At 40.4% G+C, this 26,091-nt stretch overlaps 1 protein-coding gene across 1 annotated transcript in view; it reads right to left on the bottom strand.

Moving 5' to 3' along the window:
• Window positions 1-3,027: 3,027 nt before the first annotated feature.
• The window catches only part of LOC124615921 (protein rolling stone-like), a 121,477-nt gene continuing 98,413 nt past the window's right edge, over window positions 3,028-26,091 (bottom strand). Inside the window, exons 3-5 of the mRNA XM_047144104.1 lie at window positions 20,260-20,494; window positions 20,042-20,167; window positions 3,028-4,008 (exon numbers count right to left, since the gene is read on the bottom strand). Coding sequence (XP_047000060.1) covers window positions 3,638-4,008; window positions 20,042-20,167; window positions 20,260-20,494 — 732 coding nt within the window. The 3' untranslated portion in view covers window positions 3,028-3,637. The remainder of the gene's footprint in view (window positions 4,009-20,041; window positions 20,168-20,259; window positions 20,495-26,091) is intronic.

Raw genomic sequence — 26,091 nt, forward strand, 5'->3', positions numbered from 1 at the left:
ATAGTGGTTCTTAGCAGACGGGTAGATCACAACTTTCAGTTGACCCAAATACATTGCACTCCCTGTTTATCATTCCCATTCGCATCATGAAAACAAGGTTAGATTAATTACAGTGCGCATATAAGCATTTAAGCTATCATTCTTGTCATGCCTCATACTTAAATAAAAACAGGAAAAGTTCCAATAACTGGTATAGTGAGAAGTAGATTCTACCATGCATTTCATAGTTGTTTGCAGAATATGGATGTAGGTGTAGTTCGCAAAACAACAAGCTTTCAGAACTGGTTGAAAAACATGATAAAAATTAACTGGTACAGAAAAATATCTCCCCTATTTGTGTATCTAAATCCAAAAATAAAATTGTTCTCTTGCATTAATTAAACATAACATTTTTTTGCTTGGGTTCACAAACTTTATTGTTATTGTATGACCTAGGTTTAAGGTTAAAAGCATTTTCAGATCTATGTGCACAGGAATGGGAATTTGGATCATCAACAATGTAGGAAAAGACAGATTGCTACTTACTGTAAAAAAGACATGTCGAATTGCAGGCAGGCACAATTAAAAAGATGCATACATAAAGCTTTCAGACATAGCCTTCATCAGTAAAAGAGAGAGAGACACCATTCACACATACAAGCAAGCACACCTCATGTGCACATGACCGACAACTTCAGCATCTTGGGCCAGAATCCAACTATCATGTGGGATACAAGCAGCAATATAGAGGGGGGGGGGGGGCAGGGAATGGGAAGTCATAGAGGTGTGTGGTTGGGGAAAGAGACGAATTCTATGATGCATTGGCAGAGGGCTGCATCCAAACAGGGTGGAAGGTAAGAATGGGGAGAAGATGATAGAACAGAGGGAGTGGAAACTGTTTGGTGGAGGGTATAGGGACTGTATGTTGTTGTAGGTTGAGGCTGGGATACTTACTGGAGTAAAGAATGTGTTTTAAGTATAACTCCTATCTGCACAGTTCAGAAAAGCTGGTAGTGGAGGGAAGGCTCCATGTGGCTCAGATAGTGAAGCAGCCATTGAAATCAAGTGTGTTCAATGGCTGTTTCACTATCATAGCCATCTGGATCCTTCCCTGCACCACCAGCTTTTCTAAACTGCACAGATGGAAGTTATCCTTGCAACACATTCTCTACTCCTGTAACTGTCCCAGCCTCAACCTACAGTAACATACTGTCCGCACACTCTCCACCCGAAAGTTTCCACCCCCTCTGTTCTATCATCTCATCCCCATTCTCATTTCCCACCCTGTTTAGTTGAAGCCGACAGCCAATGCATCTGACTGTCTTTCCCCACTCCTCTCCTTTTTTGCTCATTTTCCCCCCACTTCCCTGCCTCACAATATCCTGATGCTGCACCTGTTGGCAGTCTAGCTCCTGCACACTCCACCAGACAGTGTTCGTCTCTCTCCCTATCCCTGATATTCCTACCTAGAGTTTCCATTGTTTAATTTGGATCATCCATTTATGAATGAAGGCACCAAGATTATTCTTCTCTATAGAGGTTTTAACATTGTGTAATGGAGGGGAAGAATTAAATTTAGTTTGCTCATTGAGTAGTAAATGTGGGGCCCAATTTTTTTAAATTGAGTAAGCTTTGCACTATTTCCCTCTTCTTGTGGGATGTCTACATATGTTATGGATTTATGGTTCTTGTTTAAGCAATTTGGCTTCTTTGATCTCCTGCTTCTATGGCATTCTCTGAGCCTATTGCACATATTGATCCCCAAGTCTGTCCAGTATAGCAGGACTGACTTTTTTGCAGATCATCTTATAAATCTGATTTTTCATCATGGCGTGTTGTTTATCTTTTGAATTGAAGGTAGATCTAGCTAATGTCCGTGAGACAGAAAAACAGAGAAATCCTTTGCCTTTAAAATTTCCTACCAGAAATTTTGCCTATAACAGGTAAATTACACTTTTCTTTTTTTCTCTGTTTGTATTTTTCACTGAGTACAGAAGAGATTTGGCTTGCATCTTCGCTTATATTGACAATGTTGTCAACAGTGTTTGACTCGGATTCATTATTTGTAGCTATTGATTTTACTGTATTAAGTTCTTAGACATAGTCTTGGGACATGGGGATAGAAAGGAGATGGTGAGTTATATGATGGAATGCTGCAAGTTAGTACGCTGTTGGACACTGAGCGGAAGTTAGAATGAATGTGTCAATAAAGGAGTCCCCCTGGTAAATTTTATATTTATGTTGCTTGTATTCTGTATGATGATGTCTAGGAAATAAATGTTGCTAACCCGTAACTCCATAATGACCTTTATTTTAGTATGGCACTGGTTCATATTTTCTAAGAACTTTTGGAGTTGTCTAATGGAGACTTTCCACATACAGAGAATATCATTGACATATCTATACTAATACACAAAGTGTACCAGTGGTTTGTTCTTAAGAAAATCCGTTTCTCACTTGTCCAGGAACGTTTCTACTTGGAAAGAAGTAAGGATGAGCTCATTGCCAGACCGTCTGTTTGCTTATGATAGCTCCTTTGGAAGCAGAAATAATTTTGACTTAAACAACATTCTACTGTATTAACTTTGCTCAGCTGCTGTTCTGTATTAAGGTGGTATAAATATAATGATTGTTACAATATCTATCCAATCTTTCCCTGGAGTGCTTGAGAGCAAGCTGTGTACATCAACAGAAATTAATTTTGCATTTGTCTCAATCTTAACTTCTGTTAACTTGTTTACTAAATCTACATTGTTCTTGAAGTTCAGTTTTTATTTATTTGTGCATTTTAATACTTTGTTTAGCATTCTTACTTTGAAAATGTGTATTCAGTATGTCACACAATTAAGGACACCAGCAATAAATAAAAGTTTGAGTTACAAGAAACCCACTGAAGTATATGCAACTGCAATACTGGAGGTGTTACTCAATTTCAAAATAAATACATCTTTTAATTCATTGACAGATACACAGAATAACAAAGAGAGGGAAACTTCACTCAGAACTGAGGACTGGAGAAACAACTGAGATCATTTCCCTTTCTAACAGTGTGAAAACATCCTCCTTTATTCTAAGCACTGGGTGATTAGAAATACAGTGACATGAATATTTTAAGCCTTTTGTTTTACAGTACGTAAGTCAAAAGAAGTGTGAACAGTAGAAAGTAATTCCTTGACATTAAATGGGGTTGTGGGGCCACACTTAGAGAGAACAACAATACAGTATTAAATCTTACAATGAAAGACTAACTACAAGTGATGACAAACAACAGGCAAGTATAGAATGTACTCATTTTCACACAAACAAATATTTAATCTGTTTTGATAATTGTATGTTTAACAGATTCTGTAGAGAGAAACTGATAAATCAAAACAGAAAGAAAAAGGTGATAAATACTGATGAGAATAGGTACAGCTATTTGATTGATACAGAAATGTGAACCAGGTAACAATTCACAGATGCACAGTCTTACAATTAGCCCTTCTGGCTGTCCAGACTATCACAGATACCACGCTATTACATTAGTTCAAACCTTTATTTAATAGGTAGTAGTTAAGAATACACCACATTCAGTGAAATACTGTAATATTATACACAGTATGTGCAGTCACTTTTATAAACACACTTGTACCCTTAGAATATCACTTAATATGATTATCTAACAAGGTATATTTGTCTCAACAGGTTTCTGAATTTGATGTGGTTTTGCGAAATGTTTACATCTTGAACTTATGACTGACAATACTGTGTGCACTACAGCAACAAATATAAGTCCCAGGAAACACGCTACGAAAGCATAACCTGTTTTCTTCCAATTGAGAAGTGCATAAATATATGTGCGTCCAAAATTGTCAGTACCACCTGCAAGGTAGTAAATCCCATTGAAAACATAGTAAACCACTGTGAAGCACAGAGGCAAATACAAATGAGAAATCCTCATAGGGTGTCCAACAATAAAGAGATCAACAGTCATCATAATTCCATTCATGGCATGTGAAAGAATGTTCACTGCATCTAGTGGATGTTGTTCTGCAACAAATTTACAACAGACATACATGAACAAGATTAATGCACAGCTTTAAGAACATAAATGCACATCAAAACAAGCATATTTTTACATATAATTTTTTCTGTTCTTACTGCTGACTGCATCATGATCATGATATTAGGTTGGTGCAAAAGTTTGTAATGTTTTACCACAAATTTAGTAAATACAAGAGATACACATAACAGAGACTTTAGTCATCAGTAACATTTTCCTTCACTATTTACAACAGTCTGCCAACACTTGGGTAACTTTTCAGTTCTGTGACTTTAGATATCATGTGGTTTTGAGGTGAAGAACTTTTTGAGCTATGTTCAGAGTGTATTTTCATCTGGAAAGGAAGTTCTTGAAGATTGCCTGATAGAGAATAGAAATAATCATCTTGATGTTGAAGCTCTTTTGTCTGTGTTTGTTTTAACAATAACATATGTTTTTGAGTGGGGTGTGCCTTTTCCAAAACACAATTTTGTTTTTGGTCCCAGACACGTTCCACTGCAGTTTCAGCATCATCAGTGTTTTATTATTATTATTATTATTATTATTATTATTATTATTATTATTATGGCTGTTAAACATAATGAATGTTCTTTTCTGTGTAAATACATATAAATATTATGTTTCTAAATCATAATACAGGTTTTTGAAGAGCATATACAATTGTGCATTAATACGTGCAATTTTCCTGTTGTATTACGTTTTTACAGTGACTGTTTTTCTTAACAGTTTGTCACCTGCAACTACATAAAACTTAATGTAGGCAAACCATTTACGCAAAAACTACAATTTCTGAACTGTTATGGCTATGCCCCGGTTTCATTTTTCATCATCTTCTTCATTGTCAATTTCTATGTATTGAGTTGTCACTGTCATCTCAATCAGCTGTTGAAGTGCACGGAACAGCATCCAGGAGAAACGACAGCATCCTACGTTCAAGACACCTTGGACCTGTATAAAACAGTGGATCCTAGAATGAAGGAGGAAAATAAGGTTGCACATCTCATGAAGGGTGTTGGTGAGGACATGAATGAGGTTTTGACAGCAGACGACTTCATAAAATGGTGCTGGTATATCGAGACAATGCATCAAAAAAGAATTACACACAAGAAGTTTGAACGGCTTCAAAACATCACATCGATGTCTGTGATGAAGGAAGCAACTGATTTCTCAAGTGTTCATCAGATAGTGAGAGAGGAAGTTCAGGAGGCACTTGGATTGCACGGCGAGCAAAAAACTGAGACGCTTCAAGAGGTTATAAGGGAGGAAGTAAAACAGACATTGAGCCCAAATCTCTCGTCCTTCATTTCCCTTTAAAATGGTGAAAAAGGCAAGACCCAGGTAAAGTTACTTTCCTACAGTGCCGTGTGAGGAACCTGCTTGGGCACCAAGGAAGACTGACCCCGAAAAGGTGAGATCTATAACGGAATTTCCTATTCCTAAAAGTATTAGAGATGTGAGAAGTTTCCTCAGATTATGTTCTTATTGCCATTATTTTATCAAAGACTTTTGCAACAAAGCCAGGCCACTCCAGGAGTTGTTAAAAGCCTATGGTAAATTTTTCTGGGGTGGTGCTCAACAACTACACAAAGAAAATGTCTTGCTGTGATCTGGGATGTACGCAAATTTTGACAGAATCTCTACGGAAGGCCATTCACAGTTGTTACAGACCATCATTCACTTGGTTGACAGGTTTTGATCCAACAGGACGACTCCCCAGGTGGGCACTATGTCTTCAAGAGTATGACATTACCCTAGTGTACAAAAGTGGAAGAAAACACCAAGATGCTGACTGTCTCTCAAGAAACCCTGTGCAAGACCATCAAGATTTTGATGAAGATAGTGAATGTCTCACTGCACGGATCTCTCTGCTGAGCAGAAGAAGGATGCCAAAATATCTCAAATTATGCTTTCCTTAAATCAGTCAGAGGTTGTGAAAGGACAATTTATGGTATTTAATGGATTATTTTGCAAGAAAAACTTTGATCCATTTGGAAAAAGGTGGCTACCAGTCATTCCTAAACACATGCGCTTAGACGTTCTACAGAAATTCCATGACACATCTGAGCCTGGACATTTAGGATTAATTACGACATACGATAGGATCTGCAAGAGATTTTTCTGGTCAGCTTTATTTAGGATTGTCCATCACTATGTGTTGCATGGTTGAGAGTGCCAGAGGAGAAACGGGGTTTCTCAGAAACCACCTGGCTGACTCATACCAATTCCACCAGCCAAAGTGCCTTTCCAGCATGCTGGGATTGACCACCTCGGACGATTTCCTGTGTCTGCTAGTGACAATAGATGGATTATTGTTTGTACTGATTATCTGACATGCTATGCCATTACAAAAGCCGTGAAAACAGCCAATGCATTTGAGGTGGCCAACTTCACCGTGGAAGACATTACATTAAAACACGGTGCCCCAAGGTCGTTAATTACAGATTGAGGGAAAGTTTTTCAATCAAATCTTGCGACAGAGATAAAATGTCGGTGCAACAATACTCATCACATGATGGCTGCCTACCATCCGCTAACTAACAGGTTTACTGAGCACCTTAATAAGATCTTGGCCGACATGCTATCAATATTTGTCAATGTTGAGTAGTGCAACTGGGATGAAGTGCTACCTTTTGTGACGTTTGCTACAACACCGCCAAACAAGACACCACAGGATTTACGCCATTTTTCCTGGTGCATGAGCGTGAGGCGGCGACGGCGATGGACATTTCGTTTCTGTTACATCCTGATGATGTGGACAATGACTACATCGGCCAGGTGTTAACCAGGGCTGAGAAAACTTGGCAGTTAGCTTGACTCTGCATGCTGGAGGCTCAAGAAAATGATCGCCAAAGGTATGACGCAAGCCACCGCCCTGTTGTCTACCAGCCTGGTGACCTCATCTGGATCCATCACTCCTGTTTGGAAGGTTTGTCTCTCTGAGAAGCTCCTCAGGTGCTACTTGGACCTTATAAGGTTGTAAGACAGTTGTCTAATGTTACTTATGAAGTTGAAGATTTCAACCCCGACACAAGACGGCGAAAGATCAGAGATATGGTCCACGTCCTTCGAATGAAGCCCTATAAGGATCCGGCAACCCAGGGTAAATTCAAAGCTCCAGCGACAGGCAACAAGCAAAAAGGTGACAAAGATCATAGTGGCAAAGAGAGTTCTAAGAAGATCATTGCCAGGGTGAACATCAGTCATCGGGAGTCAGAGTATGCGGGACCGATGACTCATTCCTGGACTAGAAGGACATAACACCGAGACACTGTTCTCTTGAAGAAATGTCACAGAAGAAGCTGAGAAGCACAGTCACTGTGGTATAGTGGTTATGATACTAGACTGTTGCATGGAGGGTCATGAGTTCAAAACCCACATGGACTGTAAAATTTTAATTTCTATATTCCATTCCAGTACATTCTAGAAGCATCCACAAATTTCAGGAATCATTTTACTGGAATTTTCTGTAACTGTATACACTATATACTGTATGTGTTCTGGCCGGAGACAGTTCGCTCCGCGCTCTTGTATGTGCAGGTGCTGAATAAATCTTCGTTAAGTCATTCATCTAATTAAACCTTCTTCTATGTGACAATATATTTCAATATTTAAAACAAAATCCCTGTTTTAACCACAAATCTATTGCAGCGATAGGTGATTGAAAACTTTTTACTGGTAGCGTATGTTTGTAAAACGGCAGTATCTGTTGGAATCTGGTAGAGAAATGTCCAAGGAGTCTGGAGAGCAAGTGCTTCAATCACATAAAATCAATAAACGTATGGTGTGTTTGAAAGCTACTTGTGTTGTGTTGGTCAAGGCAATTCTCAAGTTCTGTTACTAGTCAGCTATACTCTTCATTTAAGCTTATCATCAATGTGCCTTAAATACTTTTACATAGGCCACACCCTGCAATTTATTCCTTCCAGCACAACTTCAACTATGGAAACCCACTGATAAGTCAACCGACTGCCATGTCATCTTCAGCCATTCACCATCAGATGTGGTATGGAAGGGCAAAGAATCATCACACCACACTCTTAGAAATTGTCGATGCTTTGATTTTTGATACACTATCTCTCAATCGTGTAGTGCCTCAATGGCATCGTGTAGCTCAGTGCACCATAGTCCAGTCCCCCCACGGAGGAAACATCTCTGGCATACCAGAAATTTAACCTGGGACCTCTGCATGGTAGTCTGTCTCTTTGACCACTAAGCTGCAAAGGCTGCCCACCTTGAACTACAGTTTTCAGTAAAGATTCATGCTGTAACATACGTTCAATAATTCTTTGATTCATTATATTCTTTACTGAGCATTTTTACTTGCTAATTCCTTAATCATTCTATGAATCATTCAAGTTAATCTAATAGAATTTTCTCTTAATTTATACTTGAAAGGACTTCAACCCTTCTGTCTTTCCACTTGTTCTTATTTTGTACTAAAACATAGATGTTGGAAACCTTTTTATGGTATCATGATTTGCATTTATTATGATAAATGGCTGTTTTTTTTCAAAACCTTATTTCTTTCTCATACGTATGTCTATGTATGTATCTACCTATGTATGTATCTACCTATATATGTATCTACCTATGTATGTATCTACATATGTATTTATCTACATATGTATTTATCTACATATGTATTTATCTACATATGTATTTATCTACATATGTATGACTGTACGAACTCTTATCTTCCTATTTTATATGTTCTACTTTTGAAAGAGCATTTGTCTACCTCTTGAGGTGTCTTTGTCAAAATTTAACATTTAGCCACCCAGCATGACCACTGGTAACTACAAAATTCCTTTAGTTTTTTACATTTACATACTAGTTACAATACACCAAAATAAGTGCAGTGGTAGAGGATATAGGTTCCTTGTGCAAGAATTTCCACAAAGCACGATCATGTGATTATAGTGGGTGGAGTGGGAAACAGTATTGATAGGGATCAGGGCTACAGTATTGAGTGTGACCTGGTGAAAATAGCCTCGGCAACGACCCATACCAATACTGGGCCTGCTTTCGTGTGGCATGATCAGCCCCAGTTGAACTGTTCTGTCAAGAGGGTAAATATGGAGTTAGACCAGTTGCGTAGGGCAGCCACTCTGTCAGACATTGGATTGGTTCCTGTAAAGGCTATTGATAGGGGGGATTTCACAAGGCATGGCCTACACCTCAATAGGAAAGGGAAGGGTAAACTGGCAGGGTTGTTAGCGAAATCCATAAGGGGAGACACTAGTACTCATGGATGTACCTCTTTTTTTTTAGACTAATATCAGTGTCCAATGAGAAGTTCAGGCAGCCATCTGCTAAAGAGGTCCAAAACTCACAAAATTTTCACAACAGGAAATTAAATAATAATGTTACCATATTTAACCAAAATATTGGTGGATTAAAGAGAAAAGTAGATTCTCACAAAAGTAAAGTAAAAAATAATGTTACCATTTTTCACCAAAATATTCCGGGATTGAAGAATAAAGTAGATGAACTCCTGGTTTGTTTAGATGACGTTGAATCTGATAATGTAATAGATATACTATGCCTGTCTGAGCATCACATTGTGTCTGATATGGAAAAGGTAAATATCAGTGGTTATATACTGGCTGCACATATGAGTAGAGAGAATAAGGTGAAAGGAGGAGTTGCCATATATGTTAAAAGTTATCACTGTGTAGAAAGCCTGGATACAAAAAGGTTTTGCCCAAAGCAACATATAGAAGATTGTGCCTATCAACTTAAACTGAAGGAGGGCTCTTTTATAATTGCAATAGTATATAGGTCCCCTTCAGGGAACTTTCATTTATTCCTGGAAAACTTGGATGCCTCATTGTACTATCTGTCAGATAGGGGAAAGCAAATTATTATTTGTGGGGACTTCAATGTTGATTCACTGAAAGAGTGTAATACGAAGAATGACCTGGAAGACTAACTCGGTTCTTTCAATTTGACATCTGTCATTAATTTTTCTACTCGGGTAGTAAAGGACAGCAGCACATTGATAGATAACACTTTTATAGACCATGACAGGTTTAAAAACAAATTCTTGTCCTGTTGAGAATGGGCTTTCTGATCATGATGCTCAGCTAGTTACAGTATATGACATAGCTCCATTCAGTAATTCAAAACTGCCCTCCAAAGTTGTGCGTTCAATTAATGACTGGATGAGGTATACAAGGAACCCAATGCTAATTTAAAATATAACTTATTTCATGATACACTTTTAAGAGATTTTGAAAACTGTTTCCCCAATATAGTAGTCAAATCTAATTACAAGAAACCATGCAAAAAATCTTGGCTTACAAAAGGAATAAAAATATGTTGTAACCACAAAAGGGAACTGTAACTAACAACAAGAAAGAGTAATGACCCAGAAACAGCCAAATATTATAGAAACTACTGTGCTACATTAAGAAAGGTTATTAAAAAGTCCAGAAGCTTGTGCATCAAGTCTGAGATTAATACCTCTGATAGCAAAATCAAAACAATTTGGAATATTATTACGAGGGAGACAGTGCAACCAAGAGTACAGGACGATGGCATCACCATGAAAGCGAACGGAAACAACAAGCCGGAAGTTGAAAACATTTTGAATAATAATTTTTTTAATGTTGTAGAGAAAATAGGATCTAAATGTTCATTAGAAGGAGCAAGGCAGTTAATGGAAGAGGCCTTACCCACACCATTTGATACAATTGAAATTCCACCCACCTCTCCTGCTGAAATTAGGAAGATGATAAATTCTCTCAAGAATAAAAGCTCACATGGAATTGATGGCATTTCCGGCGGGATAATAAAAGCTTGTTCCCAAGAAATAAGTGGGATTCTTAGCCACATATGTAATAGCTCTCTGAAGCAGGGTATGTTCCCAGGCAGACTGAAGTATGCCATTGTTAAACCGCTGCATAAAAAAGGGGATACGTCTGATGTCAACAACTACCGCCCAATCTCTCTTCTGACTGCCTTATCCAAATTTTTTGAAAAAGTAATGTATTGTAGAGTAGCTTCACACCTTTGTAAAAATAAAGTTTTAACAAAATGTCAGTTTGGTTTCCAGAAGGTTTTTTTCAACGGAAAATGCTATATATACTTTCACTAATGAAATATTAAATGCTCTGAGTAACCAGAAGTCACCCGTTGGGATTTTTTGTGATCTATCAAAGGCTTTTGATTGTGTAAATCATGGAATACTTCTAGATAAGCTCAAGTACTGTGGTATTAATGGGACAGTGCTCCAATGGTTTAAATCATACGTAACTGGAAGAGTGCAGAAAAGTTGAAATAAGCAGTTCACATAATATGCAAAAAACTGGTGATTTCTCAAACTGGGGAACAATCAAGAATGAGGTGGCACAAGGTTCGGTCTTGGGTCCTCTGCTGTTCTTAATACATGTTAATGACTTGCCATTCTATATTCACAAAGATGCCGATGATACAAGTATAACTATTATACCCAACAGACAAGAATTAACTGGTGAAATTGTAAACAATGTTTTTCAGAAAATTCATTAAGTGGTTCTCTGAAAATGGGCTCTCATTAAACTTTGACAAAACACAGTATATACAGTTCCACACAGTAAATGGAATGACACCATTAATAAATATAGACTTTGATCAGAAATCGGTAGCCAAGGTAGAATATTGAAAATTTCTAGGTGTATGTATCAAGGGGGGTTGAACTGGAAAAAAACACTGAGGATCTGCTGAAACGTTTGAGTTCAGTTACTTATGCTATTAGGGTCATTGCAAATTTTGGCAATATACATCTCAGTAAATTAGCTTACCATGCCTATTTTCATTCTCTGCTTTCAAATGGCATCATATTCTGTGGTAACACATCATTGAGTAAAAGAGTGTTCATTGCACGAAAGTGTGTAATCAGAATAATTGCTGGAGCTCATCCAAGATCATCCTGCAGACACTTATTTAAAGAGATAGAGATCTTCACTGTAGCCTCACAATATATATATTCACTTCTGAAAATTGTTATTAACAATCCGAATGATTTCAAAAGTAATAGCAGTGTACATGGCTACAACACTAGGAGAAAGGATGATCTTCACTACTCAAGGTTAAATCTAACTTTGGCTTAGAAGGGGGTAAATTATGCTGTCACGAAAGCCTTTGGTCATTTACCTAATAGCATCAAATATCTGACAGATAGCCATATAGCATTTAAAAAGAAATTAAAAGAACTTCTTAATGTCAACTCCTTTTAATCATTAGATGAATTTTTGGATGTAGAAGTGGGTAACTTCCCCAATCCCCACAAAAAAAAATTAATAATAATAATTGTCATGTAATACTTTGTGTAATGTAATATCTTGTATAGACACCTTTTATGAACCTGACACGTTCCACATCATTATGGAGTGTCGTCTTCATGATCTATGGGACAAGTACTAATCTAATCTAATCCACAGAAAGGAGAAACTGACATTCAGTATAAAAGTGCAGTTCATTCATCAGTACACACTCCTGATAACAACTCTGTTCACTCAAATGCACAATATTTCTACTGCATCAGCCTCATATGGAGTTAATCACCAAATAATCTGTGTGACAGGAAAGCATCAGATTCCTTAGGTTATGGATCCATTACATAAAATTTGAACATTGAAGCTCATGAAGGTGTCACTGAGGTCTTTAGTCAAATGACTGGTTTGATGCAGCTCTTGACACTACTCTTCCATGAGTAAGTCTTTTCACCTATGCGTAACCACTGCAACAGACACACATTTGAACTTGCTAACTATAGTCAAGCCTCATGCAGCTTCTACAATTTGTACCCCCCTTCATTTCCCTCTACTACCAAAGAGACAATTTTCTGATGCCTCACGATGTGTCTATCAACTGATACCTCGTTTTAATCAAGTCACGCCACAAATTTCACTTTTCCCCCCAAATTCAATTCAGCACCTCTTCATTACTTATATGATATGCCCATTTAACCTTCAGCATTATTCTGTAGCACCACATTTCAGAAGGTTCTATTCCCGTCTTGTCTGCATCTGCTTGTCATCGATCTTTCGTTTACATATAATGCTCCACTCCAGACAAATGTGATCAGAAAATAATTCTAAGATTTAAATTTATATTTCATGCTTATAAAATTTTGTTTTTATAACTTTTTCTCCGTATTACTAGTATGCATTTTATATCCTCACTACTTCGGCCATCAGCAGTTATTTTGCTGCCAACATAACAAAACCCGTACTCTGCTTTTAGTATCTGATCCTTAATCTAATTCTCTCAGAAACATCTGATTATCCCAGTTTTACTTTTGTTGATATTTATCTTACAACCTCTTTTCAAGGCACAACAAACTACTGACACACAGCACAGCAATGCATTTCACCACTAGTACACTGATGATGATGATGATGATGATGGAAGCTATTGAATGCTTGGGATTATGAACAAATCCCATGTGGCAAGAAATCCATTACCGTAACCATTCATGCATTATCCATTGTGTTCAGTTTCTCGTTGAAGTCATTTGCTATTTCTGACAGAATTATAATATCACTGACAGACCTCAAACTTATAGTTTCTCCTCCCTGAACTTTAATCCATTTTCCAAATTTCTCCTCGGTTTCATTCACAGATTACTCAATGTATTGATTGCATAACACCGGAGGTAGATTACAGCCTTATTTCACTCCATTCTAAGCCGATGCCTTCTTTCATGTCCTTCCACTCATGTAACTGCTTTCTGATTTCTGTACGATTTGCAGACATCCTTTCACACCCTGCATATTACCTCTGGTACCCTTAATAGTTCTCTAGTCAACACTGTCAACACATTTCTCTAAACCTACATATGTTATAAATATCTGTTTTCCTTTCATCAATCTATCATCTGAGGTAAGTCGCAGTGTCAGTACTGTCTTGAGTCTGCCTACATTTCTCTGAAACTAAAACTGATATTCCTCACAGTCACCTTCTACCTGCCTTTTTTTCTTTCTTCCATTCTTCTGAAAATAATTTGAAGTAAGTATTTTGCAACCATCAAACAGTCGAAAATCCAGGATGGAATGTAACAGTATTGTGGAAGGGAAAGTTGCTACTCACCATATAGTGGAGATGCTGAGTCTCTGATAGGCACAAGGCCTTTGTCAAAAACAGACTGCACGCACACACAAATGTGCACAAGCACAACTCAGACACACATTACTGCAGCCTCTGGCAGTTGAACCCACACTGCAAGCAAATGCAGCAGTGGATGATGGGAGCGGGCAACAAGTGGGTGGGAGTAAGGAGGAGGTTGGAGCAAGGAGGGGGAGGGATAGCAGGGTAGAGGTGAGTGAAGTGTTGGTAGGGAGCACAGAAGGACAAGATGGGGAGAGGGTAGGGCAGCTAGGTGCAGTTGGAAGGTTAGATGGAGGGCAGGGAAAAGGTGGAAGAGGGGGGACAGTGGGAGGGGGGCAGAACAGGAGAGAAGTAAAAAGACTGTTTGCATTGGTGCAATGAGTGCTGTGCAGTGATGGAATGGGAACAGGGAAAGGGCTGGATGGGTGAGAAAAATTACTAAGGTTGAGGACAGAAGGGCTATGGGAATGTAGGCTATATTGCAGGGAGAGTTCCCACCTGCCAAATTCAGAAGAGCCGGTGTTGGTTGGAAGGATCCATATGGCACAGTCTGTAAATCAGTCATTGAAATGAAGGATGTCACATTGGGCAACATGCTCTGCAAAGGGTGATCCACTTTTTTCTTGGCCACAGTTCATTCATGCAAACAAACAGATTGTTGGTTGTCATGCCCACATAGAATACAGCACAGTGGTTGCAGCTTAGCTTGTAGAGTACATGACTGGTTTCACAGGTAGCCCTGCCTTTGACGGGTTAGGTGAGTTTTGTGACTGGACTACAGTAGGTGTTTGTGGTGGTGGGAGGCTGTATGAGACAGGTCTTTGATTTAAGTCTATTACAGGGATACAAGCCATGAGGTAGGGGGTTGGGAGCAGGGGTTGTGTAGGGACGGGCAAGTACATTGTATAGGTTTGGTGGACAGTGGAACACCAACATGGGAGGGACATGGAGAATAGTGGACAGGACACTTCTCATTTCAGGGCCCGATGAGAAGTAGTCCAAACCCTGGTGGAGAATGTAATTCAACTGCTCCAGTCCTGAGTGTTACTGAGTTATGAGGGGAATGCTCCTCTGTAGCTGGATGGTTAGACTTTGGGAGGTTGTGGGAGACTGGAAAGATAATGAATGGGAGATTTGTTTTTGTACAAGGTTGGGAGGATAATTACAGTCAACACATGCAACACTTCGACTTTGACAGCTGCCACCCATTCCATACCAAGAAGTTCCTTCTGTACAGCCTAGCTACCCATGGTCTGCACTTGCAGTGATGAGCGGTCTCTCTCGAAATATACCAAGGGTCTGACTGAGGCCTTCATTGACAGTAATTATCCTACCAAAATTGTCCAAAAACAAACCTCTCATGCCTTATCTTTCAAGTCTCCCACAACCCTACAGTCCAGGCATAGAGGAGCATTCTCCTTGTATGCAAACTAAATTATGTTGTCCGTCAAAGTTGTGAAAACTCTTGTCAAGCCCTGAAATAAGAAATGTCCAGTATCCTTCACACCCCTCCTACAGTGGTATTCCACCGTTCACAGAACCTACACAATATACTCATCCATCCCTACACAACCCCTGCTCCCATCCCCTTACCTCATGGCTCATATCCTGTAATATGACCTAGAACCAAGACCTGTCCCCATACATTGTCCATAACTGGCAAACCAATTGACGGAGTTGTCTTATCTTTGGTAGTGTAATAGTTTGTAGTTCTGGCAATCGCCACACAAGCATTGTATTGCGTTGTTTTGTTTTGTCAGATGACAGTCTCCATACAGTCAGTGTTTTGTTCTTAGTTGCACCTAGTTGCTCGAGTAAACATGGCTGGTGCAAGGCTTACATTTAATGAAAGGAAGTCAGTTTTGAAGTGGTATTTTAAGTACGAAAACATTAATGAGGTTCAACGGCAATGGAAAAATGAGTATCAAACAGAGCCACCGCCACGCTTAACAATTCGTTGTATTTGAGACAAATTTGAAGCCGAAGGCTGTGTTAAAGATGTACACAAACAACGATCTGGACAACATGTAATATTAACAAGTCCAGCTAACTCCCGTCATGTGTTACAACACTTCACTCGCTCACCATAGAAGTCTGTGAGACAGTATGCCTGTGAAACGAGTGAGCTGCTCAAGTGTTCAGCGAATTTTGAAGACAGCAAAGTGGAAGTGCTAAATCCCACGATTGCTACACGCAATGAACGAGGACGACCCAGATCGTAGAATGGAGTACTGCGAGTGGTTTACTAACATGGTGCGCAACGATGAAGAGTTTGCAGAGATGATTGTATGGTCTGATGAGGCACAGTTCAAACTCAATGGTACAGTAAATCGCCACCAAAAATCCGAACGTCCATGTAGACAAAGCCGTGAATTTGCCATGAGTAAATGTGTGGTGTGGGTTGTCTTACCGGGGCTTGATTGAGCCATTCTTCTTTGTCAGCACAGTCACCGGTGAGGTGTACCTTCAAAAGCTTCAGACATCCATTTTACCTGCCATCCGAGACTTTTATGGAGACAGAGGAGTTTACTTTCAACAAGATGGTGCCCTAGCCCACTACCAAAATCGTGTTAGGGCGTATCACGATGAAAATCTACCAGGAAGATGGATATACCATAGAGGTGCTGTGGAGTATCCACCACGTTTCCCAGACCTAACTCCTCTGGACTTTTACCTGTGGGGAACACTAAAGGACGTCGTTTATCGACAAAAGCCACACACATTGGATGAACTTCGAGAATCCATCGTACAGTCATATACAAATATCCAACTGAACACGTTGCAGTCAGTAGTTTGTGCTGCAGTTTAGCGGCATCATTTGTGTGTGGATGTTAATGGTGACCATTTCGAACACCTACAGTGATACCTTTAAGTTGGACATTAAGCAACACTTTCACCAAAAATGAGACAACTCCATCAGTTAGTTTGCAAGTTATGGACTTTTAAACAGTCGATACATTTTTTTTGGACCCCTCTGTTTATTCCTTCCAACTTTTGGACTTCCATTTTTTGCTTAGTACTCTTTTTCCATCTGAGCTATTAATATTCACACTGGTAATTCTCTTTTCTCCAAAGGCCTCTTTAGTTCTCCTATCCATGGCATTCCCAAGCTATTCCTGCTCCGTTATTTTCCATTTACAGTCATTCTCATTTTTAGATATCTGCATTCCCTTTGACCTGCTTTATTTGCAGCTTTTTAATAAATTTTCTTTTCACGAACGAAATTCAATATATTGTGTGCATTATCCAAGGATTTATTATCTAATCCTATGGTGCCTTCACTATTTCATTTCTCAGAGTAAACCATTTGTCTTCTATTGTATTTCTGTCCTCTGTATCAGTCAATCACTACTTAATGCCCCCTTTTGAAACTATCAACAACCTCCCATTTTTTTAACATATCCAGGCCCTATCCCATTTGCTCTCTACAGCATATCCAGCTATCAAGTTAGTGTAGTGCCAAAGTAAGACAAGAAACATTGGGGAAGGGCCTTAGAAGGTCCCCAGCATTTAGACAGCAAATGTTAAATTATCAGTTTGTAGTTCCAGTGTTGATACATACACATGGCCTTGTGGAGGTGCACACAGCTAAAACATGGTAGTACATTGAGCACTAGCAGTGGGAACTCTATCGCTAGTCATCACAGGGAACAGATGCACTGAGCAATGCTACTGAGTGTAACAGCCCAAGTACTACGTTTAAGCAGGCAGATAGTAGAGATCCAGAAACTGAGTGAGTATGAGCCCAATATTGTGGTTTCCATACATTGGATGCCAAGGCACTGCTGTTACACCAATGCCATAGTGGCTTGCTTCCTTCCTTCCTGTCTTAAGTCTGCAAGTATGCCAAGTCTGAAAGCAATGTGCTGAGGTCGCTTGCTGCTGCTTGTTTCATTTCCTCTTACTGAAGCATCCAGGAGAGTAAAGCAATGATGTAGTGTGGAAAGTGAGTGCACATCTTGCTGTTTTAGTGTATCAGTGACAGGTTGTAAGTGACTATCTCTTGGGATCATATGGCCACTATGAAGCTGTACTGTGAGGCTCTGGAGGGTGTAAGACAAACATAAGTAATGTAGTGCATGAAGTTACAAATTGCTCCATAAGAGGAAAAGTGATGTCTGGTACAAACTGAATGTTACAGTCCACACTTCAGATGGAAAAGAAACTTACACCAGTTTGTAATTTCATACCAAAAAAATGGCTCTGAACACTATGGTACTTAACATCTGCGGTCATCAGTCCCCCTAGGATGTAGAACTACTTAAACCTAACTAGCCTAAGCACATCACACCCATCCATGCCTGAGGCAGGGTTCAAACCTGCGACCATAGCGGTCACGCGGTTCCAGGCTGAAGCGCCTAGAACCGCGTGGCCACACCGGCTGGCAATTTCATACAAAACTAATTCATAACAACAAATATGCACATACAAGATCTATCCATTGTGTACTGAACCACTGTTTATGCTTTATTAGTCTCTTGGTTTTTAGTGATTCAAATCTGACTAGTTTGTCACACAAAAAGTTTGACACATAGGCAAACAGATGTTTTCACTTCTAAATCATTCCCGAATAGCTTGATCACCTGCAGATGGTACATCTGCAGTGACTAGAACTCCCTTGCCCAGTATACTGAAAGTCTGACTAAGGCATTCACAGGCAGACACTGTCCTCTAAATCTAGTTCACAGACATGTTTCCCACACCATATCATCACATAACCTTTATTCTCCCATTATCTTAAAGAAGCTGCAAATGAGCAGCCTCATCATCAGCCAGTGTCACATTGGAATGGAACAACTGAACCATTTTCTTTGCCAGGGCTTCGACTATCATTGTGCACAGAAATGAGGAACATCCTACCCACAAACCTTCCCACCCCTCCCAAAGTGGTATTCCACTGCCAACCTAAAATAACCAATGTCTTGGTTTTTCCCTTTGTCACACCGAGTCCCAGCCCCTGGCCACAAAGCGCAAATCCCTGTGCAAAACATGTTTGACGCATGATCTGATATTTTCTGAGTGTATTTGTAGGCTTGTAGAATTCTTGGGTGTCTGTCTGGGTCACATCATGATTTTTCCACAATATTTCAGCAAACAGACTCATTGCCATCTTCAGGTGATCTCTGATGATTCCTGCTTCACTCTTGTAGGTGTCTTATACATGTTGTCAGTTATTGCCTGCATGACCCCACTCCTATCACAATCTGTGCAGTAGTTGTGAAAGTGGAGGCACCATACTCTGGTGACCGTGTCCACACTATCACTGCAGGGTGCAGACCTCACTGTATGGGAATGTTTTCCTTTTTTTTGGCTCTGTGCAGGGTTTCATAACCGACTCAGCTGTAGACCACTATCTTTGTTAATTAGATCACTTTGAACCATAATTTTGATGGTCTCTCTAGTCACACAATCCCAGGAGGAGGAGGATAGCTTTAAGTATATTAGTGTCATACTGACAGTTTTTAAACTATTTTCAGCCATGGCTGATTTGATGTCTTGCATATTCAGTTCAATTCACACCATCAACCATGCACGCAGTTTTTTAGGGGTTGAAATACGTGTTTATCGAACCTAATACTGTCGAGGTTTTAGGTAGTGGAATGTGTATTTCGTCCATACCACCATCACGCACAACATGATCTCCCTAGTGCTGTTGCCTGTGTTGCATTCTTATACTATGCACCTATGCGCCTCTCCATTGATTCATTCGTATCTCATGCACCTACTGCTTAAGGAAGTGGTTATAGTGTAACTCTCATAATTATGTCATTCAACTTCCAGATTATTAAAACTAAAATTTAGTGAATAATTATAGTACTGTTCAAAACTTCTTGAAATTGGCAATACTGAAATGAAAATTTATTAACTATTTATCAACTCTTGTTAAGAGTAGTGAATCTGTGCTTGCTGCACTTATAGTATGCTTACCAGGATCATAGACTGCAGTCCAAAAGGAAATGGTGATACAGACAGCAATAGTGGCAGCTGTGGTGTGAATCGCCCAGTAAATTTTGTATTGCACAGGCATTGTGGGACTAACACCTCCAACTGTTACTAAATAAGAAAGAGCAAAATTTTACATAAAGCTGGAAATTAACTCCTTTTGTGATCGTACTTACCTGTTAACTAATAAATAATGTGTGTACCTGAAATTTGATGCTGCCTCTTTAGCTTCGCATTCAGAACAATAACGAGACAAAAAATAGCTTGAATTGTGCATAAAGTTAAACCCCAGTTTGTGAGGTAGATTGGCCATTTCCAGATAGATATTATCACTCTTCCAGCTCCTGTTATGGAGGCAAGTAAAGCTGCTATAAAGAATGCGGCCACCACCACTCGATAAAACACATATACTCGTGTGATGCTCCCTTTCCGTTCCCACTGCAACAGTTGAGATGTATTAAAAACACACACACACACACACACACACACACACACACACACACACACACACACACACACACACACACACACACACACACACACACACACACACACACACACACACATATATTTATATAAATAAAGGGCAATAACAAACTTTGTAATGGAAGAAAAGAACCTACTTGGGAGGGATATCTAGAGCAAAGGCAATCACTACTGATTGCTTTCCATTAAATGGAAAGGTATTTCCATGGACATAATAATCTGCATTCCTTCCTCCCCATGATGTTCATAAAGCAGGAGGAAATACAAGCAACAGTGAATGTTTGGAGGAGTCCTGGGAATGTACGCTGAAGGATTAATAGGTAAGACAATTGTTCACTATAAGCATTATAGCCTAGTTTTAATCCTGGTTTGGCACCAATTTTTAACGGCGACAAAAGAAAGAAACTGCATCAATTGTATATGACAAAGATAAACAACATATAATGAGGAGCAAGTTCAGTTTTGAATAAATTCATCTTTTACAGGTAATCAGCTGAAGGGCATCAACAAAAATTCACTAACTCAAATGAAAAATGCAGAACCACAGAACACTTAATTGATTCTCATAAAAGTCTTCAGTTGCTGATGGAATGTAAGACTGTATTACATAGTTGAGTAGTACCCTTCTTACAAGAAGTAAGTCTTGCAGAAGTTTTTCTACAAAGTCTAGAAGATCACAAGAGAAATGATGCCAGACTGAAGGTTTCAGTTTAAATCTTAGGAATGATCACATGTTCAGGTGTTAATAACAATGCCTAACAAATGCAAAGGATCACTTTAAAGTCTTTAAGTAGCACAAAGGTTTAGTGCACTACTTTTCCTATCTTCAGAAACATGAAAAATGAAAATGAAATGAAGTCCCATGCTTCTTTACAGAGCGTAGTGGAACAATGCGGGAGACCCGCACTGCCTTACTAGGCAAGGTCCTAATGGAGGTGGTTTGCCGTTGCCTTCCTCCGACCATAATGGGGATTAATGATGATGATGAAGATGACACAACAACACCCAGTCATCTCGAGGCAGGAAAAATCCCTGACCCCACCGGGAATCGAACCTGGGACCCCGTGCTCGGGAAGCGAGAACGCTACCACGAGACCATGAGTGGCAGACTTCAGAAACATAGTTGCATCATAATCAATAATTTAAGTGACAATTTCACTTATGTTTTCTGTTGATGGTGCCTCACTTCAGGCACATTATTTTGTAGGCTTAAAAACAATATAAGATAACTAAACAATAAGAATTTCCTTAAAATTTACTGGCCTAACTAAATTCTCAAGTAACACTATTATGAAAAGGGTAGGTGCTACTCACCATATAGCAGAGATGCTGACTTTTCGATAGTCACAACAAAAAGACTGCCACAAAGGAGCAGCAACAGCAGCAGCAGTGCATGATGCGAGAGACAACTGGATGGGGGTAGGAAGAGGCTGGAGCGAGGAAGGGAAGGCGTAGCAGGGAAGGAGTGGGGAATGGTGAAGTGCTGCTGGGGAGTGTAGAGTGTACAGGGACAAGCTGGAGAGAGTGTAGGGCAGCCAGGTGCAGTCGGGAGGTTAGACCGGGGGAGGGGGGGGGGGGGGGCAGGGGGATTAGCTGAAAAGTACAAAGAGGCTGTGCATTGGTACAGTAGGGGGTAGTGTAGTGCAGGCACGGGAAGTGTCTGGAAATGTGAGGACAATGACTAACAAACGTAGAGGCCAGGAAGGTAATATATATTGCAGGGAAAGTTCCCACCTGCACAATTCAGAAAAGCTGGTGTTTGTTGGAAGGATATGTATGGCACAGGCTGTGAAGCAGTCATTGAAATGAAGAATGTCACATTAGGCAGCATGCTAAGCAACAGGGTGGTCCAGTTGTTTTTTGGCCACAGTTTGTCGGTGGCCATTCATGTAGACAGACAGCTTGTTGGTCGTCATACCCCCATAGAATGCAGAACATTGGTTGCAGTTTAGCTTGTAGATTACATGACTGGTTTCACAGATAGCTCTGCCTTTTATGGGATAGGTGGTGTTTGTGACCGGACTGGAGTAGTTGGTGGTGGGAGGCCTTTCATCTAGATTACTGGGATACGAGGCATGAGGTGAGAAGTTGTGAGCATAAGTTATGTAGGAATTGACGAGTCCAGAAATCCAGCAGGATCTCTAGTCTCTCCTCAAATTCCTAGGCCCCTCCCAGAACTTCTCCCCAGAGTCCATCTCTCTGCTCACCGCTACCACTACTCGCAATCATACCTTCTACATTCTTCCTACGGTCCATAAACCTAACCACCCAGGACGCACCATTGTGGCTGGTTACTATGCCCCCACTCGGATAATCTCTGCTCTCACACACCAGCACCTTCAGCCTCTTACCCATAATCTACCCTTCCACATGAAAGATACCAACCATTTCCCCCACTGACTCCCTGTAGTTCCTTTCCCTTTACCACACAGTGCCCTGCTCATCACTATTGATGCCACCTCCATTGACACGAACATTACTAATGTCCATGGACTTACCGTTGATGAACACTAAATTTCCCAATGCCAATCTGGAGTACAGCTATGGGCACCTGCATGGCACTATACTGTGCCAACCTATTCATGGGCCTCCCAGAGGAATCCTTCCTGAACACCCAGAATCCTAAACCCCTCGCCTGGTTTAGATTCATTGATGGCATCTTTGCAATGTGGATCACGGGTGAGGACACCCTATCCATGTTCTTTCAGAACCTCAACAGCTTCTCCCCCATTTGCTTCACCTGGTCCTACTCAACCCAACAAGCCTCCTTCCTAGATGTTGACCTCCTCCTCAAAGATGGTTACAACAGTACCTCCATCCATATCAAACCTACTAACCACCAGTAATACCACCAATTCGACAGCTGCCACCCATTCCATAGCAAAAAGTCCTTTCCATACAGTCTAACCACCCATAGTCATTGCATCTGCAGTGACAAGCGGGTATCACTGAGATCTTCCCAGACTGTAATTATCCTCCCCAACCTTGTACAAAATCATATTTCCCATATCTTTCCAGTCTTCCATGATCTCCCAAAGTCTCACCTTCTGGCCATGGAGGAGCATTCCCGCCATAACTCGGAACCACCCAAGACTGGAGCAACTGAATTACAGTCTCCACCAGGGTTCTGACTGCCCCTTGTCATGCCCTGAAATCAGAAATGTCCAGCCCACTATCCTTCCCACCCCTCCCAGAGTGGTATTCCACCATCCACCGAACCTACACTGTAGACTTGTCCATCCCCACATAGCCGCTGCTCCCAACCCCTTACCTCATGGTTCACATCCCTGTAATAGACGTAGATGTAAAACCTGTCCCATACATCCTCCCACCACCACCTACTCCAGTTTGGTCACAAACATCACCTTCCCACCAAAGGCAGGGCTATCTGTGAAACCAGACATGTGATCTACAAGCTAAGCTGTGACCAATGTGCTGCATTCTATGTGGGCATGACAACCGACAAACTGACTGTCCTCATGAATGGCCACTGACAAACTGTAGCCAAGAAACTAGTGGACCACCCTGTTGCTGAGCATGTCGCAAACATGACATTCTTCATTTCAATGACTGCTTCACAGCCTGTGACATATGGATCCTTCCCACCTACACCATCTTTTCTGAAATGCACCCATGCATTGGGCCAATGCACCCTTTCTCTTTACTTCTCTCCTCTGCTATCCTCCCCCCACCCCCACCCCACCTCATCTAACCTCTAGACTGCACCTACCTGCCCTACCCTCTCTCCACCTTGTCCCTGCATGCTTCCCAGCAGCACTTCACTCTTCCCCACCCCTACCCTGTTATCCCCTCCCTCTCCTCGCCACAGCCTCCTCCTACCCCCACGCAGTTGCGCCTCCCATCATGCACTCGTGCTGCTGCTGCTCACAATTTGGCTTCAGCTGCCAGAGCCACTGTGTGTGTGTGTGTGTGTGTGTGTGTGTGTGTGTGTGTGTGTGTGTGTGTGTGTTTGGCAAAGGCCTTGTTGGCCAAAAGCTTATTTTGTGACTGTCTTTTTGTTGTGCCTATCTGCGACTCAGCATTTCTGCTACATAGTGAGTAGCTACTCTCCTTTTCATAATGTTGTTACATTCCATCCGGGATTTTCCATTATTTAACTTCTCAAGTAGCAATTAACAGGGCATAATTTTCACTGAGCTAATTAGTCAATATATTAGAACTGCAGAAAACCCTAAATTAACAATAAACTATCATTACAATGCTGAATATTGCTTTTGCTAAAAGATACTAAATTTAACATGTAAAATCAGCATATAAGCTAATTTTTTGAAAGGGAATAAGTGTTGCTTCCTCAATGATGTTAAATAATTCCCAAGAATTAAACAGCTATGTGATCTCACTCAAATTCACTATAGAATGTCAGTTACCAATATTTGTAACAATAAAGTCATGATTACAATAAACAAAGTTATTTGTCTTTGAATTTTTGAATTCTACATGAGTGGGGAGTCTACATATCAAAGACCACATCTCACATTCAGTACAGTGCCAGAGAGAGAGAGAGAGAGAGAGAGAGAGAGAGAGAGAGAGAGAGAGAGAGTTCTCTCTCTCTCTCTCTCTCTCTCTCTCTCTCTCTCTCTCTCTCATATGTAGACTCCCCACTCATGTAGAATTCAAAAATTCAAAGACAAAGACAGAGAGAACACTCTCTCTCTCTCTCTCTCTCTCTCTCTCTCTCTCTCTCTCTCTCTCTCTCTCTCTCTCTCTCTCTCTCTCTCTCTCTCTCGCCCCCCCCCCCCCCCCCCCGCCCTCTCTCCCTCCCTCACTGCCTTCCCTCCCTTTCCCCCAGTATTTTTGGATCCGCCTCTCTTGCATTGGTTTCTGATATGGATAACACAGCTACGGGCACTGTGCCTTTGCCTCTGTCTTATGGTTAGGCCTTCTCCTATTTTAGCCACCCGTATTGTAAGGAGAATTGCATTTAGGTTAAGACCACCTTCTTGGAGGGTCTCACATAATCCATGTCCTTGTCGAAGGGTCCCACTGTTGGAAAGCAGTTCTTGAGTCCAGGCTTCAGCAGATTGAAATGGACAATGTTTCACAACAGGATCTTTTTACTGAGAAAGAAATCACTGTTCACCTGAAAGTAGCATACGAAAATGGAGAACTGTTTTTGAGAATGACTGACAGCTGCTACTCATTGAACCAACCACCAATCCTCTGCAAGTTTTCAAACATTTCACTACAGCCTTCTGGTGTTGCAACCTCCCTGGAATCAACAACACTAACTGCGAACAGCATAACGGACCTTCCAACTCTCCAGTTATGCCGTGCATCATTCTTCTGCAGTTACTTGGATTCTACAACTTTAGTTCACCTTTCTTGACTTAGTATTCTTTCAGCTTCATTTCCATTGAAAGGAACTGAATATTCGTCATTTCTGCAATAACAACAGGTGCACTGATTCAAGTATGCCAACTGACCAAAATCAAGAAAATCAGAAAAAGTCAATGACAGTACATGGTATTGTTTCTTCAATGAAAATATACTATAATAAATGCAAATTTCTTTCGTTCTTGTATGCATGT

Source organism: Schistocerca americana, chromosome 5 (assembly GCF_021461395.2).
Source record: "Schistocerca americana isolate TAMUIC-IGC-003095 chromosome 5, iqSchAmer2.1, whole genome shotgun sequence".
Classification (NCBI taxonomy): Eukaryota; Metazoa; Arthropoda; class Insecta; order Orthoptera; family Acrididae; genus Schistocerca; species Schistocerca americana.